The sequence below is a fragment of the Melanotaenia boesemani genome, chromosome 14 (assembly GCF_017639745.1).
Source record: "Melanotaenia boesemani isolate fMelBoe1 chromosome 14, fMelBoe1.pri, whole genome shotgun sequence".
Lineage (NCBI taxonomy): Eukaryota > Metazoa > Chordata > Actinopteri > Atheriniformes > Melanotaeniidae > Melanotaenia > Melanotaenia boesemani.
The window spans coordinates 29808032-29827548 of record NC_055695.1 but is presented as its reverse complement, the minus strand read 5'-3'; the positions used below and the strand labels follow the sequence as shown (position 1 = coordinate 29827548).

Here is a 19517-nt window from a genome sequence, read left to right as displayed (position 1 = left end):
CCAAGTAGCAACCATCCTCTGTTGGGAACATAAAGGGCAGGATTCACACAGCAGGATTAAAGCATAACAATTTTGCCAAACGTGCTGTTGAAAAATGTATGAATAGAGACTGAAGTCGAAGCTGTACTTTACAGTAGCACAAATAAAAAAGGTATGCAAAGATAACTCAAGGTTTTTTCATTGTTGGCATTCATAGACACAGATGGAGTCATTTTACCTTTACGGCACAAAAGCTGAAACTTGGCACTATTACAGGGATGGTTTATCAATAGATAGTTTAAATGCTGTTCTTAACAGCTGCTTTTGTTTTAATTGATTAGTCACTGTTAGAACAAGTCTCTTAAAATTGTTTTGTTTAGTCTTAACAAATCCTTCTCTTATAATTAATTAGCTTAGAGCTGCTATCGCCAATGAATATCCAAATCGTGGTGTTTTTCTTGTAGAGGATGGGCAAAACACTTTATTTTGACTGAATTAAGGCAGAGTCTTTAAAGAAAGATCATTTTAGTTTTCTTGCTCTGAATCAGTTGAGTGTGTTCTTACCAATCTGAATAAAATAGCTAAAACTATCATTGGTTAGCTTAGCTTAGCATAAAGACTGGAAGTAGGTGAATAAACAGAAAATTCTAACTCTCAGTACTAAAGCTAGCCCATTAACAGTATATCACATGTTTAGTAAAACAGCCAGATGGTGTTATTGAGGGGATATCCTGTGAAGATACCAGGTTACTGCATACCAGAAGAAGCTAATCCATTGCTGTTGCTAGCTTCATATTGCGTGTACCCGCAGAAACTTTGCTGAGCTGTGAGGTAATCATAGCCAAGTGTTTACACTCTGTAGTCTCATCACTTTATCAAATTTCCTCACTTTTTAATAAGCATAATTTGATCCATGCAGTTTTTTACGTAATGATTAAATAATTTTATTCCAATATGGTGCTGAGCTGACAAAAAGCGAGCCCCTATTGGTCAGGGTAAGTGTTGTTTGTATGTGCTCTAGCTCCGCCCATATTTTCCCATTTTCCTCACTGACTTTTCCAGACTCTAGGACAGGGCTACTCAATTCGGTCCTACGAGGGCCGCAATCCAGCAGGTTTTCCATGTATCCCTGCACCTGAGTCAAATTAGGTGGCTCTAACAGCCAATCAGGGTCTACACAATGACTCATTAATTTGACTCAGGTGTGTTGGTGCAGGGATACATGGAAAACCTGCTGGATTGCGGCCCTCGTAGGACCGAATTGAGTAGCCCTGCTCTAGGAAGATGTGTTAAAGAATCCTGAAGGACTGAAAACTCTAAATTTAGTCTTGTTTGCTCATGGTCTGTTTGGCAGATGTCACTTTTATTATAGGGATCTGTGGGAAATATATGTTTTGGGCCACAGAGAATTTTTTGTTGTTGTTATTGCCCACTGTGAAAAATGAGTGGCTTTGTTGTTGATTTTGCTCTTGAACTGTAGTTGAGAAAACTTGAGATTGAGGTTCTAAGATCATGAGAGAATATATCAACGTGAGATTAAACCCAAAGTGCAACTTTAAGGAACTTTAGCAAAAAAAAGGTCATTTTTCTTAAAGACGTCTTTTTAGTTCATCTTAATTTTGCGACGATATGAGTGATGATATGAGTGACTGGTGGCAGTTTCAGCCTTACTTCAACCTATGTGGTGTGTGATGCTATCATGTCAATATGGAGCAAAATCTCTGGGGAATGTTTCTGAAAGAAAAAAACAACTAGGACCTGATAAAGTGATCCTGACAAGCAAAAAGCATGAGTTGCATCACAGCTTACTTCTTATTTTTACTCTATAAAGTGACAGTTAATCTTAATATTTACAACAGAGTCCAGATATTAAAATTTTAATATTATGGTTCTGATTATCTTCACAGAACCCCCCTTCACCCCCTTAAATCTTTGCTTGATTGACCCATATTAAGTGATAGAAGTAAATAAGCTGCTTGTCAGGGTCCATTAAGTCAGTAGACACCTTCCCTCAGGAGAAAGGAGGGTCAGTGTTTGACTCATAGTTCACCAACAAGTCAGTATCTGTAATTCACTCCAAACAGCAGCAGAGCTCAGCTCCATCTTTCATCAGGCTCTTGTTAGATATTGCTGAGCTGCCTTCAGTAGGGTGTAGTTAATTCCCGTAGCATGACCTGGCGCTGACCATCGCACACAGAGAGAATCAGATCATCTGTAAATTTGGCCTTCTCTGAGTTCAGCGTGCCAGGACATATATTGCGTGCAGTCTCAGTGAACTGCAGCCGGCTTCCTGTCAGCCCGACTTGGCCATGTGCAAAAACGAGAACAGATAGGTGTAAAATTTGTGTTGATAGGGGTGGAGGAGACAGCAAACAGCTTCACCTCGCTGCAGCAATGTGCTTCACTTTTTTCATCTGCAAACATGCATCACACATCTTTGTTTGAGCCGGATTAACAGACTCATTTATTTGCCATATATTGAGAAGGGACGAAAGATGAAACAGTTTGATCCATCAGTAAGTGAGAGTGTTTTGAAAAATACCTTTGAGGATTCTCCAAATGAAGATTTTTGTCTTTGAGTTTGTTTTCATTTATTTTACTGCAACTCAAACCTGATCTAAAATTGAAATAATCTCATTCTATTAGGATTTCATCAACCTTAAAAACCTCGGCTCTTCAGGACGTGTATTTTAGTCTCGTGCGACTGCTCGTGTTTATCTTTCCCTCCCTCTGATGTTCAGTTCAAAGCACCTCTAAAACTTTGTTACATGCCATCACACTGCTCATTCTAACAGACAGCTGTGTCAAACATGGTTTGGGAGACTGTTTCTAAATACTGAGAATAAGAGCTGGACCGCATGGGCACGTTTCAGAGTTTCACAGCACTTTACAGCAAAAGGAAACAGTTTATAATAAGAAAAAGGGGCCATAACTGACTTAAACACACTCCACTCACCCCTCAGTTCAGCAGGAGGCTGTCTGACCTAAATTCACTTTACCTCATCTGCCTAGACATTTGTTTAGCCTTCTGGGCAAACACTTAGAGAAATGTATGAGGGCGTGAGGAGGGGGGAAAAAAGAGAATACATATGCTTGAATATATCACATTTATTCAAGGGAGAAATCAAAATCCGGACATGTGTAGACGTATACAGCCCTCTAGTGGCAAACTGCAATAGACCAGAGCGGATGTAGACCTCAGAAATTCCCAAACAGAACTTCTCTGTTTTGACATCGGACCTGGGTTTGTGTAACCGGGCAAATAAACGTTACCTAATCTCAAATAAAAAAAGGAGTCGATGCAAAAACAACTGAAGCTGCGCAGAATGAATGAATTGAGGTCAAAGAATCTTACCATCAGAGAAAAAGAGGAAATTTTGTCTTTTGAGTACTGTACTCATTACAGTGGCCTGGAGGAACTGTGTGCTGTGAAATCACATGCTCTAGTTAAGCTAAACAAGGGCAAGGTATTCCCACATGAAGGCCAGATGAGAATAAGTAAGTAGAAATGCAGACAGATGAGTTGAGGATGGTTTTATTGCTGTTTGGCCCCGGTATCTCACTCAGATTCTCAGGTTGCAAATACATCCCCCCACCCTCTCTGTGTTTTCCTTTCTACCTCTACCTCTCTGTCTGTGTGTGTGCGTAAGGCAAACCTCAAGGGTTCGGTGCAGCGAGCTCATTAAAGGCTTTATTCCACTTCCAGGATCGTGCAGGATTGCAATATGGACATTGTTTATACACAAATGTTGCCCTGGGAATAATGTTTATTTCTATTACCATCTTGGAGCAGGGGGAGGAAAAAAAAAAAAGGAATGCCGAGCTTGTCTGCACACATTGCTTTTCATGAAATACTGCCTCTCCAGGAGTGCTTTGAAGAAATGGCCGTTTTTCAAACCACTTTTTTTTTCTTCTTCTCTTTCCAGCCTGGAGTCATACATCAGCTGCTCTCCTCTCTTGCCCCCTCACCCTCCAGTAGATCACCATCATGTTGTGAGAGTCATGTCAGGAGCAGTTTTACAGGGCATCTTAAATGACCCTCATCCTGTTAAAAAAAAAGAAGCAAGCTTCCCCTGTTCATTAGCATATCAGCTGTAAATGTCAGTGTGTGTTCAGCACAGCCAGACGGGGTGTTTGCTGGGAGTTTACCTCGGCCGAGCGGTCACATAAGTGTCATTTTAAACGGCAGCGTCCGGCGGTGCATCTGGGAGGCAGCGGATGACGCAGCGCAGTGTTGCTACACACCCTGAGCCGTGTTTGGAAACATTGAGGCAGCTTGCTACTACAGCGGGGGCCAATGGGAGCAGCTGAACCGTGCACTCTTTAGCCCAGTCAAGCGCAGAAAAAGAGGGATGGAGGGGAGGGAGGTGGGGGACAGTACAGATCCAGGAAATGCCTGAATGAGAAGGAGCGACGGGGGGGCCCATTAGCCAGCACACAGCTTCATCAGGCCGCACATTGATCACCCTCACATGATATATCCATCTCCCAGTAATTGCATCGCTGTTTGGAAAGGCAGTCGTTATTTATGAAATATTGAAATAATAAATGGCGCCTCTCGGCAAAGATTAAGAAGAGAGATGCCACAGATAAGTCAGAGGCGGACGGCCGCCACGTCCCCCTGTGGGCTGCCTGCCCAGTCGCCTGGCTGCAGAAAACCTGCAGTCATCAGAAAGTGGAGATATTTACTGCACACACTCTTGAATATGGGAGGATGGAGTGTGGGAGAGGGCAGCGAAAAAATGACTGTTTGTGTTTCGAGGGCATCGCTAATCAGATTCCTTCAGCTTCAGAGGCATGTGAGGTCAGCTGAGCTAATGGTCCTGAGTGTGGGTCACACCTTCCTGATGATGTGCTTCAAACTGCAGGAAAACCTGCAGATTTCACACACGCTGCTTAATGTGTTTGCTAATAGTTTAAGTTGTGAAGGCCTGCTGGGAACGCTGCAGGCATCATCAGGCTGGCTGTGTAATCACGTGGGTGTCCGTTTGTGTTTACAGAACACCCTGGAGACCTGCACCATCTGCAGTAAGCCCATCATGGAGCGCATCCTGCGGGCTACGGGGAAGGCCTACCACCCTCACTGCTTCACCTGCGTGGTGTGCCACCGCAGCCTGGATGGCATCCCGTTCACCGTGGACGCCTCCAACCACATCCACTGCATCGAGGACTTTCACAAGTATGACATGTTTAAAGCTGCACTCATCCACTAAGGCCCCGGGGAAGCTGGAGCCTGACCCAGCATTTGTACAAAGACATTCTGGATAAAAATATCTGCTCCCATCTACCAGGATGATCAGATTCAGATTCAGGTTTCTTTATTGATATCCATAGGCAGGGTTCCAATTACAGGGGAGCTGTCTATAAAAGATAGTCCTCTTTCAGGTTATATATTTTTTATTTACTTTATTTCAGTAAGGCTCCTACGACAGAGTATTAGGGCCACATCAAGAAAAATATTTTTTCAGTTGTAACATTACAAGAATAAAGTCATAATTTTATGAGAAAAAAGTCGTAATTTACAAGGAAAAAAAAGTCGTAATTTACAAAAAAAAAAAAAACCTCTTAATTATATGAGAATGAAATCATAATATTTTAAGCGGTTGTTTTAGAAGAGGAATGTTGTAAAACGAGGATCATTAGTATCCGGACTTAAGAATAGATCTATTCTGCAGAAAGAAGCAGGCGGACTTGGAGGAAAGCTGCTTTTGTGGAGGGGAAAATGGTTGGAACTGATACAATTACAACTTTATTCTCATAAAATGACTTTTTTTTCTCATAATATTACCACTTTAATAAAATTACAACGTTTTTTCTTGTAATATTCTAACTTTATTCTCAAAGCCAGTGAAAATAATATATTTTTCTTTATGTGGCCCTAATACTCAGTCATAGGTTCCTGATGGTTTTTAGATTAAAAGAATAGCATTAACTTCTGTTTCCTTCAGCATCGTGGTTTGTTGTGTGCTGTGCGCCATCCAAGCAGCAACCACTTCATTTGCTGTTTTTTATGCTTGTCAAGGAAGCATTAGTGAAGTTTGGCAAGTTTTCTCAGTAAGGCACCACCTAACGACGACTAATCTAGCATCCATCTTGCATCCATCTTGCATCCTGTCTCTTCTCTGAGACCTCTCCAGCCAGTAAAAGTCCATTCAATGTTGACTTGTCTTATCATTTGCTTTCTTTCTTTTATTCTCCTCCTCTATAAAGTCCTTCAGGACTTCAGGATGATGGAAAAAAAATAAGAATAAAGGCTTAAGAGATTAAATATGATCAAATTTTAACTAAGAAATTATTATTATTATTATTGTTTTTCGTTTCCAATATTTTTCAAAGCCGGCATCATTATTATTAGTGTGCTTTAGGGTTTCAGCAGTGTTAGCAAGATATTTCTCAGGTGCAAAGCTTTCCCACACCTGGATGACAGCTGAGTGGTTCCTGAGCAGATTGCACACGGACACAATGCAGAAAGTTTGCTGCAGAAACTTCTGTTTCTCTTTCTATCTTCTGAAAAGGGCAGACAAAGCTACCAAGTCCTGATTGCTTCATTCAGATTCCCTTCACTTTAAAATCAGCTGGCTGGATAAAGTCTGCACAGAGTCTGCTCTGATGTGGACGTTTGTCTTCCTACAGCAGGGGTGTCCAAAGTCGGTCCTCGAGGGCTGCTGTCCTGCTTGGACATTGTTTCCTGCTTCAACACACCTGACTCAAAATAAATAGATCCAACAGCCTATTAAGTTTTGCACAATGACTCATTAATTTGAGTCAGGTGGTTTTGGAGCTGGGACACATCGAAAACCTGCAGGATTGTGGCTCTCGAGGACCGGAGCTGGACACCCCGGTCCTACAGCTCTGAATAATGTTTAGAAAACATCCGGGCTGCTGTGCACATGTGAAAATGGCTCATGATGATTCCGTCAAAGCTACTGTGTCTCATATTGTATGAAGTGTGCTGCTCAGAGATGAGATGATAATGAGTCTCCTTGTCGTAGCATTTTCACTCACCTCTAAGGAAAAAATAGAATTTCAGTTGTTTTTAAGCTTCAATAATGCAGAATCTGTGGGCTTCCTTTATGGGAATTATTACAAACAGTTTCGCAAGTCCTGTGATCTGAAGATGTGCACATGAATCTAATAGGACATTCCTGTCACTGTATCACACTTGACTGATTGCATAACCACCACCTTACCAGAAATCTTCCTCCACTCAGTGACCAGAAGGGAAACGGAAGCCAGCAGCCCGCTCTTGATGTGTGTGTGTGTGTGTGTGTGTGCACAGATCCTGCTTTGCGGCTAGCGTGGCTGCACTGGATCGTAGTTTAATTCCCCGTGACAAGTGTGACTCGGCCGGCCTTTGTGTCGAGGAATCTCCAAGCAGGATCCCGGGCTTATACTGTGTGGCCGTGGTTCCCCAGAGATACACAAAAGCCTTCACTTCCTGATTCCCAGACGCTGAATGAAAGTGTGCAACAGAGGAAGTGCTCACCCCGACCTCAGGTCGCCTTAGAGGACCTAAAATCTCAGCGTGCTTTTCACATCCTCATCAGTGCTATTGTTAGCAGATCTCTTCCTATTCGAGATAATTCCAGAGTTGGTGGTTCAAATTCTTGTTCTGTAAAAGTTGCTCTGAGAGTCGGCTGCTTAAATGTCCCAATTAAACCTCCTATTTTCAGAAAACTGTTGTTTGTTTTCTAGGATTATTTTTACTTTTATTTACTTCCTTTTATTTTACTTTTATTTCTATTTTATATATACATATATATTATTTTTATATATAATTTTATTTAATTTCTTTCTCTCATATATATATATATATATATGTATACACACGCAGACATATATAGGTGAAACTAAAAAAATTTGAATATCGCACAAAACTTAATTTACTTCCATAATCCAACTTAAAAAGGTAAATTAAACTTAAACTCATGCAAAATGAGATTTTTCAAGCATTTGTTTTAATGATTATGCTTACAGCTTATCAAAACCCAATAATCCTAATCTCATAAAATTAGAATAATGTGAAAAACTTCAGTGTGGTAGCCTCTAAGTGCTGCACTGTAATCAGATAATTCACCCAAAACACCTGCAAAGGACTCCTGAGCATTTAAATGGTCTCTCATTCTATTTCAGTAGAATCCACCATCTTGGGGAAGATTGCTGATCTGACAGTTGTCCAGAAAACCATCACTGACACCCTCCACAAGGAGGGAAAGATATATGCTTTGTGAGCCACCACACACACACGGATCCTGGACCTGGACTTCAAATGTCAGATTCCTCTTGTCAAGCCGCACCTGAACACAATGTCAGAAGCGTCTTACCTGGGCTATAGAAAAATGAGTGCTGGTTCTGATGAGAGCAAATTTTGCACCTCATTTGGAAATCCAGGTCCCAGATTCTGGAGGAGGATTGAAGAGGCAACAATCCAAGACACTTAAAAAGCAGCATGAAGTTTCCACAGCCTGTGTTGATTTGAGGACCCATGTTAGTCCACTGGGCCTTATTAAGTCCAGAGTCAATGCAGCCGTCTACCAGGAGATTTTAGAGCACTTCATGCTTCCTTCAGCAGAAAAGCTTTTTGGAGATGCTGACTTTATTTTCCAGCAGGATCTGGTACCTGCCCACCCTGCCAAAAGAACCTGAACCTGGTTCAATGACCAAGTGCAAGTACAGTTGAGATTAATCTATCAACTGAGATTAAATCTATCGTTAAATTCTTCATAATCTAAGAAGGCACCACAGCTATCCGTCAAGTCAGTTACAAAATCTTACCATTTTGTTTTAAAAACTGATTTCTTATTAACTATTATTGCCAAGCTATTCCACAACAAACAACCATGTTAAGTTAAGAGTGAATATCATTTTCCAAAAATGCAAAACGTGTTGGTGGAATTTAGATAATTGGATAGAAATCCTGGTTAACGCATATATATATAATATATATATATATACATATATATACATACACACACACACACACACACACATATATATATATATATATATATATATATATATATATATATATATTTTTTTTTTTTTTTTTTTTTTTTTTTTTTTTCTTTAAATTTTTTACATTGACCATTTTTTTCCTTTACAACTGTAAATTGATAATTTAAAACAAACTTATTGTCTCTGTTTTTGTTTACACTGGCCCCATTGAGTCCACATGTGGAGTACCACCCCAGCGTGGCTTTGTTTGGGGGGATCTTGAGGCAAAAAGTTTAAAAAATATCTTGAAAGTTGATCTCTAGCTAAACATTGATCAATTATCAGTTTAACTTGAGATGAACCAGCATGACCAACATGTAGTGAGACCACTGAGCTTCCTGTCAGTGAAAGGTTAAAGTTCACATTGCGTCAGGTGTGTATTATTTTGAGCTTATTTCTGTTGTTTTTTTACAGGAAGTTCGCTCCGCGCTGCTGCGTGTGCTCTCAGCCCATAATGCCGGCGCCCGGCCAGGAGGAGACCGTCCGCATTGTGGCCCTGGACCGTGACTTCCACGTGCAGTGTTACCGCTGCGAGGTTTGTGTGCTTCTCCTCTGGTTCTGGTCTCTAGATGCCAGTCCTCCCCATACTGTAATAACTGGTCCCTGACTCAGCTCTAAAGCAGAAAAACTGATTCTGTCTCACTTGCATCCATAAAGCTTTTGCCGTCTCCCAGTTAAAGTTCACAGACTTACGTCGTTGATAAGCGCTGCTCAGACATTATATGGCCGACTAAAAGAGAAGTAACGTGTCACATTGTCAGACAGCTGTGCCAGTGTGAGCATCTGGCAGACAAAAAGGTCAGAAAGAAGCAAAGCAGATTAGTTCAGCTGAAGCTCAACAAAGAACTTTGTCGCCAGGGAGCCACGAGCAGATGAAGGAACTCTGTGTGAAAGAGGAAGACGAAGGCAAGTGTAAGAACCAGACAACAGGGCAAAGTGAGGCATGAATCTGTATGTATGCATGTGTGCAATGTAACACCTGCCAGAGATCTGACTGGAGCTGAACCAACAAACTGAAGATCTTCATCATTCACATTCAGAACACTTCTTTTTTCCCCAAGGGGTAATTCAGTTTGCAGATGTGAGTTGCAGGAAAGGACAGAACATAATCCACACATTCCCATCATTCATCGTCACCCAGCTCAGGATTTCTGCCCCAAAACAACAAGCTAAAGACTAATAAAAAAATCAGTGTAGTAATAATAAACATTAAAATGCTGATTTTATTTTACACAACTTGTGTGGAAAGCAGGACCATGTAGAGGTTTGACCACCCTGAGAGTTCTCAGGTAAATTTATTGAAACTTTGATGTGAAGTTTTGATTATCTAACTGCAGTTAACATTAAGAAAAGGCTGATTAGTACAAATGTCTATGCTTCAGCAGCCGGGGTGTTATGTCACAGTCTGAGTGCCGAACCCCCACCACAATGAGACCTCAATAAAGCTTCATGTTTATTTCAGGGCTCATTGTGAATCTGTAAAAAGTAGTTACAGGGAGATGTTTAGCATCTCGTAGCATCCCCTCTTCTTTTAACATCTGGGAAGTAAGAAGACCAGTTGCTGGGGTTTTAGGGGAGGAGTGTTGGTGAAAGGTCTGGACTGCAGGCAGGCCAGTTCAGCAGCCGGACTCTTCTCCTGTGAAGCCATGCTGCTGTGATGGATGTGGTTCAGCATCGTCTTGCTGAAATCTGCAAGGCCTTCCCTGAAAGAGACGTTGTCCGGATGGGAGCCGATGTGGCTCTAAAACCTCGGTGGGATTTCTGGAGGTGTTCCTGAGTCGTTACAGTGCTGCCTGAGAGCCTGAAGATCAGCCGCATCCATTTTGGACTTTCAGTATTATCCCATGCACAGAGATTCCTCCTGATTCTCTGAATCTTTTTATGATATTACACACTGTAATGGTGGGATCTTTAAAGTCTTCATAATTTTACATTGAGGAACTTTTTTCTGAAATGGTTCGACAACTTTTAGACCCAGTTTGTCTCAGATTGGTGAACCTCTGTCCATCTTTACATCTGGGACTCTGAAATGCTTCTTTTATACCCAGTCATGTTACTGACCTATTGCCAATTAACCTGATGTCAAATGCTCCTCCAGTGGTTTTTTTATTTGTACCAATTACTTTTCCAGCCTTTTGTTGCTTCTGTTCCATTTTTTTTTTACAGATGTGTTGCCATCAGATTCACAATGAGCTCATATTTTCCATGAAATAGTGAAATGTCTCAGTTTGAACATCTGATGTGTTCTGTTGTAATATATTCTATTTTATTTACTTTTTACACAGCATCCTGACTTTTTTGGATTTGGGATTGTATAGGAAATGATAATTATTTAGATAAATTTAAATGGTTTGTAAGGAAATGAATGAGACGGGAAATGGAACCAGACAGGCCTACTGGCTCTGAATAGATTAAAATTGTTAAGGAAATTTTTATGATGGATAAACTCAAACACATGAGACACTAGTGGAAGAAAAATGGACCAGATGCAGAAAGACTGTAAAACCATGAATTGGAAGACCAATGGGAGTAAAAATAATTAGCCCTGATAGTGATGTTAATCATTAAGCTTCTGTCTATATTACAATGGAGTCGTTGTAAACAATACTTTAAATTAGGATGATTGTATCATGAAAATCAGATAATTTACATGTAGTGTCTTAACTTAAATCATATCAATCTTAAACCTGCACTTAGAGAGAAAGAAAAGGTTGGCTACATAGATCCAGGGTTAAATCTGTGTACTACGAGCATTCTGCACCACTAACCAGTTATTTCCCTCCAGACCCACCAGCTGGCAGAGAACCAACGCACACACAGCCTCCTGTAACGTGACACTAGCTTAATTTTTAAACCGCAGTAAATGTGGCGTTCAGGTCTGCATGCGGATGCGTCTGATCGTCGAGCGTGGGTAATGACTCTGTTTGTGTCCCACAGGACTGTGGCTCTCTGCTCTCAGAGGGGGACAACCAGGGCTGCTACCCGCTGGATGGACACGTCCTCTGCAAAAACTGTAACACCAACCGCATCCAGGCCCTCACCGCCAAGGCCACCACTGACCTCTGAGCAGCCAGCCACCCAGTCACCTCCACTGTGATAAGCCCAGCACATGCTCTCTCTTTCCTTTCTCTTGCAAATCCACAGAAGCCTCTTCCACCATATACACACACAGTATATCCTCTATATTTCTGATCACTTTAAGGTACCAGAAAACACCGTCACAAGTTCACAGACAATCATGTAGCTACTGACTTGGTACAATCTCTGCCAAGGGGCAGTTATATGCTATTTAATGTTTTTTTTTTTTTTTTTTTTTAGAAAATACATAGTTCACCTACACCCTTCCTGGTGCAGGAGAAGAGATCAGCTTCACCTTACCCCTTCATGTTTGTAGGCTAAATATGCAGCTAGTTAGCATAAAGACGGGAAGTGGAGGGTAACAGATGGCCTGGCTCTGTGTACAAGTCTTCCTGTACAGATCAGATCTCCACATCCATCTGTGCACAGTGCTGCATCACAACACTGCACCCCACGCTGAGTCTTTCAGTCCGGCTGCACATGCATGCATGAACCCGGTGTTCATCTCCTGCAGCTAACTGTTAGACACAACCAGCCTGAGGGTGAGGTTTTGTTTGTGTAACTACCCCGCGACCAGAATTCCAAAACATTTCTGCATATCCTGAACACCAAAGACGTCATTTACACCCCCACAGTTGTCTACTTATTATTATTAAAGTGTATTAAATTCTTTTTATGTTATACTGATCCGGGCCATCAGAAGTACAGACAGTTATTTCCACCATCAAGACCTGAATCATCAACAGGCAGCTGGTGGATGCAAATATTTCTGACACATAATTTCCTTTGGACTTCCTCACTGGATACTCTTCTCTTGTATGCAGTAGATTATTTTCAGTGGGCCTCAACAGCACAATCATGACATCCTGTTCATTTAAACGCAGCCCTGTATTGATATTTGAGTGTAATTTTAATCTTTTTTGAGCAGAAAATTTTGTGACTTCCTCCATTTATCTTGCCAGAAAGTAGACTGTGCAGAGATAAGGAATATTACACGGCTATGCAATTTTCAATTTTAAGTGCATTGACACTTTATAAGTAATTTTATGTCTAAGGAAATATTTTACCTGTACATATTCAAGTTTAAATGTCCTTAGAGCACCCTTTAATCCAAACCATGCTGTTGGTACTGTGTGATTTTGTGCGTCCCTGTTGTCGTCAGTATTGACTCATCTGTTATATGTAGTGTTTAAAGTTGATGGAGAAGAAGGGACCGTGGCAGTTTGTTTTTTTTTTTAATTATAAAAGGGTTTAATTATTTTGTTAATCCAGAAGTTTTTTGGACCAACAGAGCAACAGCTTAATCTAATTGCTGTAGTTTTACCTCTGACAGGGAGCTAAAGGGACCCTGTGGAGATGTTTTTATTTTAGTTGAATCCTGTATGCATACCTGGTTAAAGAGGGTGGAGCCAGACAAGGTGACATTCAGAGATTTTCAGGACATTTTAGTCTTTTTAACACATCACATGTAAACTGTCTATGTACAGAAAGCAGGACGTGATACAGACATGACGCAGTCAAACTGTTTACTGGTTCAAAACACAGTAGTGATGGTAGACGAAGCTCTTGCATTGTCGACATTAGTGCTACAATGAGCAGACTAGCTAGTTTACATGAGTCAACCACCAACATGATGATTTGCTGCAAGTTATCATAGATTGAAATTAAAGTAAAAAAAAAGAGAATGAAGCTGAAACTCACCATCACACACACGATCACCTGCTGTCTGATGATCGTGTGTGTGATGGTGAGCGTTTCGGTCGGAGGTTGGGTGGACAATCTCTTCAAGAAGCATCCCTGAAGGTCACTACAACATTTGTTGTGTGAAAACAGAAACTCTGCATGAAGCGGTCGACATTTGAGCCAAACACAAACACAACGCTGTAGGCTGCTACACAAACAACTGCAGCACAGTGAGACAAACCTACAGAATAAATAAAAATGGACTCAAAAAATACGGTGAAATAACAATAACTTGTCAAATTAATGCAATAAAATGTAAAAATGAACAAATTAATTACATTATTACATATGCAGCAGTGGCTTAGTGGCTCTTTTAGTTGGGGAGATTGAACTCCTGACTTTATTTTTTTTGTTGTTGTATTCAACTGATTTACAGTCAGAATCAATGAATGCAGCGAAGAAGAATAGAAGCTAGCAGCCACTTCAATAACAATCGACTTTCTGAATTTAATCAGAAAGAAAGTTAAAATAAACAAACTCAGAAAACTCCACAGGGTCCCTTTATGTCCTCAATAAATTCCAACTAATTACGATTTAGCAGTTTTTTAACAGGATTAGTTTACAGTGAGCCTCGATCATGTTCTACGACAGTGTTTTTTCCAGGCCTTGTTTGTGTTTGTTTTGTGTACATGGATGTTTATTTTAATCCTCTTTTCTTTCCTGGTCTCTTCACACAGTGGGACAAACAAATAATCATCTGAAACCAGATCAGCTCGTCCGGTTTCAGCAATTTGACCGTGGCAATATTGTTACCATGGAAACCCTGTGTAAATAACTCTGCTAATGAAGCTGTTGAATTAACACTGAGTGCTGTAACTATACTTATCAAACCTTTGCAAAATCAAAAAAGGCTCAAATTTTGGATTTAAGAGTCACAGAAGTAATTAAAGAGGACGAGATGGTCCACTGGTTTCGTGAAGTTAGCTTGTTGCAGACGGTCGTGTAGAAACTCCAGACCAGAACGAGATTTGTTTTAGTTTTGCAGCATGCACCCTTTACTTGAAAACAAATTTGAAAACACATTTCTACTTCTCTTTGGAAACTTTGATTTAATTCTATTTGACTGCACTGAAATGCAAAAATATATACTGTGTATATTGTATATATATATATATATATATATATATATATATATATATATACACATACACACACACACAAATGTCACACTGAGCCATTTTTGTAGATTTTTTTTAAAATACCGTGCCATGCATTTTATTAATACAGGGAAAAAATCTAGAAAAACAAGTGACTTTATATGAAAAGCTGCAAACTGTTCAGTAAGCAGCTAATTTTATCAATAAAGACAAATGACTTGTGCTGGTTTGAACAGAGATAAGTGTTAGCACGTTAACATGTTAGCAGCAGCTTCATTGGCAGAGCGTTCTGCGGTCTGGACCATCTGAACACGTCTCACGTCTTTGATGCTTCAAATAATGTATGACATGAATCCTCTGAAAGGTCTTGTTGCTACGACTGTGAAGATGAGCAGTAAATGTCTTTTTTCATTTTCTAAAAAGTTTGTTGAGTGTGTTTGTTGTGTTGTTTACTCTTTGTTCCACCGTTGTTTGTTAAAGTGCCTTTGGCAGAGCAGTGTTGAATCACTGCACTGCTGCTGTGTATTTCATATTTGCCTCAAAGATGTTGCCTTATTTACTAGTTTTTACCAAAGTTAAGAAAGAGGTTCTCTTTTCTTGTTGTTTTATTTTTGTTTGTTTTTTTTTGGGGGGGGGGCAACTTTGAATCCACACACTCGATGTTTCCATCAGGTTGGGTGCTCCAGCCTGCAGCTGTTTGCAGTGGTGTGAGGATGAAGCTGCTGTTAAAGCATCTGCTGTGGATCTGTAGACGAGGCATCATGTAGTCTTGTGTTTTTTTCTTTCTTCAATAAAAGCTTTTGAGCAGCATCGTATCTGGCTTGTTTCCTTTTAGTCTTTTTGCAAAAGTTTTTAATTATATAAAAAAAAAAATTGGATTCTTCTTTGTGTTTCTGATCCACGTCCAGCGGGCCCTGACTCGGCACACCTCGTCCTCCCCCTGCCCGGCCGCTTGTTAACTCTTAACCTTTTGACTCCTCGTCCGTCGGATCGGACGAGTAATGAGCAACTTCTCTGTCTTCTTGCATTCCCGCAGAAATCTGCCCATGACCTTTAGCGTGCTGTACCTGAAGACAAAATAGATTTATTCAGAACAAGTAGAAGGCAAGACAGCTTCACTCAGCAAATGCTCCCGTGTTTCCACAGCTTCCATCCATTCCTTCTGTTGTCCTACTCTGATCATCTCATCCAGATGAATGGGAATGACCTGAGTGAACATCTGGGACAGAGGTTTAATTACAGATAGAAACTATGTGCAATCAGAAAAAGCACTCAGCTATGAAGTACACTCGCTGCTTGGATCGGCCTGATGGAGCCTTTAGAATAATTTAAAGACCTTGTTTTTTTTTTTGTTTTTTTACTGTTGCCTTTCCGGGACCAGCTTGATTTAATCCTCTCCATTTGTCATCTTTACTTGTGCGCTGCAAATCAGCAGTGAGTCACGGAGCATTTCATTTCCTCCTCGCAGATAGCAGACCTGAAATGTTAGACTGGGGGAGAGAAGACGTCCCTGTGGGCAGAAAGAAAGAAGCCGCAGCCGTTTCAGGGGTTGTGGTGGTTAGTGATGTACAGTAAAATGTGAAATCAAACATGATCTGTTTATCCACAGCTGACCTGCTGCTTACAGTAAATACACTGGTTACATCATGTTGTTTTCCAGCCTTTGACATGGCCTGTGAACAGGAGAGCGTGCGCTCATTCCCCCACTCTGTCTCCGCTAGGAAACCAAGGATTTGGACTTGAAATTCTCTAGTAATTTTTTCCTAAACATGCTCCAGGCGATGATGATGTGTGTGTGTGTGTCTGAGAGAGCGGGAGAGACAAGCCCCCAGCAGATTAGCTGTGGACTTGCTTTACTGCACATAAATCTGCTGTTTACAAACGAATTGATGAGTGATGGACCCTCCAGCCAACATGATGTACCTTCCAATTTCTTCCTTTGCATAAAAAAAATCCAGCCTCAAGTCTCCAGGGCCTGTTATAGAATTTTTGAATGTTTTCTTCAAATGCACCAAATTATGGCTTGAATTATTTACATGGAGGCAGAGATGAGCATGAGGGGAGCAAAATGGGCCACTATCATGCATAATCTCACACACGCCAATTTAAATGAAGCTGTCATATGGTCAGATTTACATAACATTACAATATAGGCCTACATCACAGCGCTGCCAGCTTAATGTTATCAGCTTTTAAGTGAATTCCTGCTGTGCATTTGCATCAGAGGCATTGATTTTGTGCGTCCTTGACTTAGCTAAAGGCAGTGATGTAATCTCTTAGTCAGTGTTGCTCTTGGTCTAACATCACTCTTAAGATTGAAATCCAAGCATGGTGCATGACAGCTGTATTAGTGCCTTTTCTAGTTCCACAGCTGGCTGTGAGTATCCGGTGACCAGCTGAGGTGCTCTCAGAGTTCAACTGTGAAGACCCCCTTCATTAAGGCCCTGAAACAGGCTGCACCACAGTCTGTCTGTTTTCCAGTTTGATGCAAAAGTCCAACAGCTGCATGAGTCATTCTTGAGTTAACATTAAGCATCTTAATGTCAAAGCAGTACAATTTCTAACTAAAGGAACATTTAACTTCTGGCAGTCACTATGTTGTACATGCATCATCTAGGATGCAAGTTGTGTTCAGTCTACCTTTCTGGAAAACTGGGACAATTAGCTCCAAGTCCAAGTAAAGAAAATTAAGAAATCTGAATGAAAATGTGTTTCTTTAAACAACTGAGTTGCACTGAAACTGAAATTATGCAGACAGCACCTATAGGCCTGTAGTTGGCCTTGTTCAAAGCATTAGCCTCAAATTAGCCCTGTCATCTGTTTATCTTACAGCTAGCTAGCTAGCGTCTGACTTCATTACTGAAAGAAAATCAAATTTAAGTTTATTGATTAAAGGGTTATGTGAATAAAGTAGTAAGATGGTGTAAAGAAAATCTTAATTTTTGTTTAAAAAGTTCCATATACTACTTGTAAACTACTTGTGTAGGCTGCTGAAGACCTCAGTTCAGCTAGCTAAAATCATGATGACTACATAAGTAAACTGAACCTGATGAAGCTAATTCATTTTAAGGTAAATCTCAATGCATTTCTGCAATTTTCTAGCAGTTAATAGTTTTGTTTTCCACTTTCCTGAAATTCACATCCAACACATGGTGGTGCTGAGGAGAAAACTCACCAAGTCTAACATCTCTCATCAGTCTACAAGACTCCGGATCCTGCAGGCTAGCAATGTAATGCTACAGCTGCGCTTTAATTGCTTTAGACCCTGTTATTAACTTTGGCTGCAAAGACACCGTCCAAATGTTAGGTCTGAGACCTCCGAAAGATACCAAAAACAGGAAGAAAATGAGAAAACACAATAGGCAGAATTTCTGCAAATGATTACAGCTTCATTCACACACAGATATGAGGTCAGCAGAGATAACAGAGACATTTGCTCTCGGACACATTTTATGAGAGAACATTCTCCCCCCTTCTGCCTGCAAGTCTTTTTCTTTAAATGACCTTATTCCCTGAATATTAAGCTCTAAGATATTTGTTCTTTGTTGTTTCAGAACAGAACAGAAGGTGCAGTTATTATTGAAAATGTAGTTTCAAGTTTGAAAAAGGTTTTTCTTTGCTGCCTTTGTTGGAGCATATTTGCTGTAAATGATGAAACAAAAGGTATTTTTCTTTCATCCTTAAGCAGCGTCAGACATCCTCAACTTTTAAATCTTGTGGAAGAAAAACACGATTTAATATTTATTTATTTACTTACAAGTAGCCACTCAAATGTTCTGTGGAAAATGTCATTTCAGTTGAGTAGTCCGGCTCGCTGAGAGAGACGGATCCAGATCAACACACCCAGCAAACTAGCAAGAGACTCAAAACTGCCTTGAACTTTGACATAATAATCCAGTCCAGCAGCTTGGATGTGGCTGACGTGATGTACAGTTTGTGTCTAAACAACAAAGCTGGACACAACCTGGTTGCTCTATCGGGACCACCTCGCTAGAACTGTGGTTGACCCCCTGTTTCCTCCAGAACTGCATTAATTCTCTGTGTCATAGATTCAACAAGGTCTTGCAACTATTTCTTAGGGATTTTGCTCCATGTTGACATGATAGCATCACACAGTTGCTGCAGATTTGATGAGATACCAGCCCGTCTGTGATTGGCTGATTAGATATTTGCATTATTAAGCAATTGAACAGGTTGACTTAATAAATTGGCAGGTGAGTATATATTAATAGCTTGGATATCTTTGTTTTCTGTGAGTATTATAAATAAAGCTCATTATGAGGAAAACTGGACCCAGAGTACGACGTGACTTTAAAGCTGAAGATGGAGGTTCGTTGTTTTTACCCCTCTGGAACAGAGCTGAGACTTTTCTGGTTTAGTTTCCAAATTCTTGTAAAGATCTGATCAGGTTTGATAGGAAGTCACGTGCTCCCTGTGGGTTTACTAATGAGCATTCTTTGTGGGCCCATAATAGCAGTTAAGCAGAACATCCTGGTCCATCTACAGAGGAAGTTTGGAAAGTTTGTTTTTGCCAGATGTGGTACTGGGCAAATTCTTTCAGTAGCTCATGATCTGGTATCTGATTCTCTTAAAAATGTCAATATATAGAGTTTGGACCTGATTTGG

General features: G+C 40.5%; 1 protein-coding gene across 3 annotated transcripts in view; it reads left to right on the top strand.

The window, feature by feature from the left end:
- The window catches only part of LOC121653404 (LIM domain containing preferred translocation partner in lipoma), a 201523-nt gene extending 185822 nt beyond the window's left edge, over window positions 1-15701 (top strand). For all 3 annotated transcript variants that reach the window (XM_042006876.1, XM_042006875.1, XM_042006878.1), the window contains 3 exons: window positions 4980-5158; window positions 9388-9508; window positions 11911-15701. In XM_042006876.1, coding sequence (XP_041862810.1) covers window positions 4980-5158; window positions 9388-9508; window positions 11911-12039 — 429 coding nt within the window. In that variant the 3' untranslated portion in view covers window positions 12040-15701. The remainder of the gene's footprint in view (window positions 1-4979; window positions 5159-9387; window positions 9509-11910) is intronic.
- Window positions 15702-19517: the final 3816 nt, after the last annotated feature.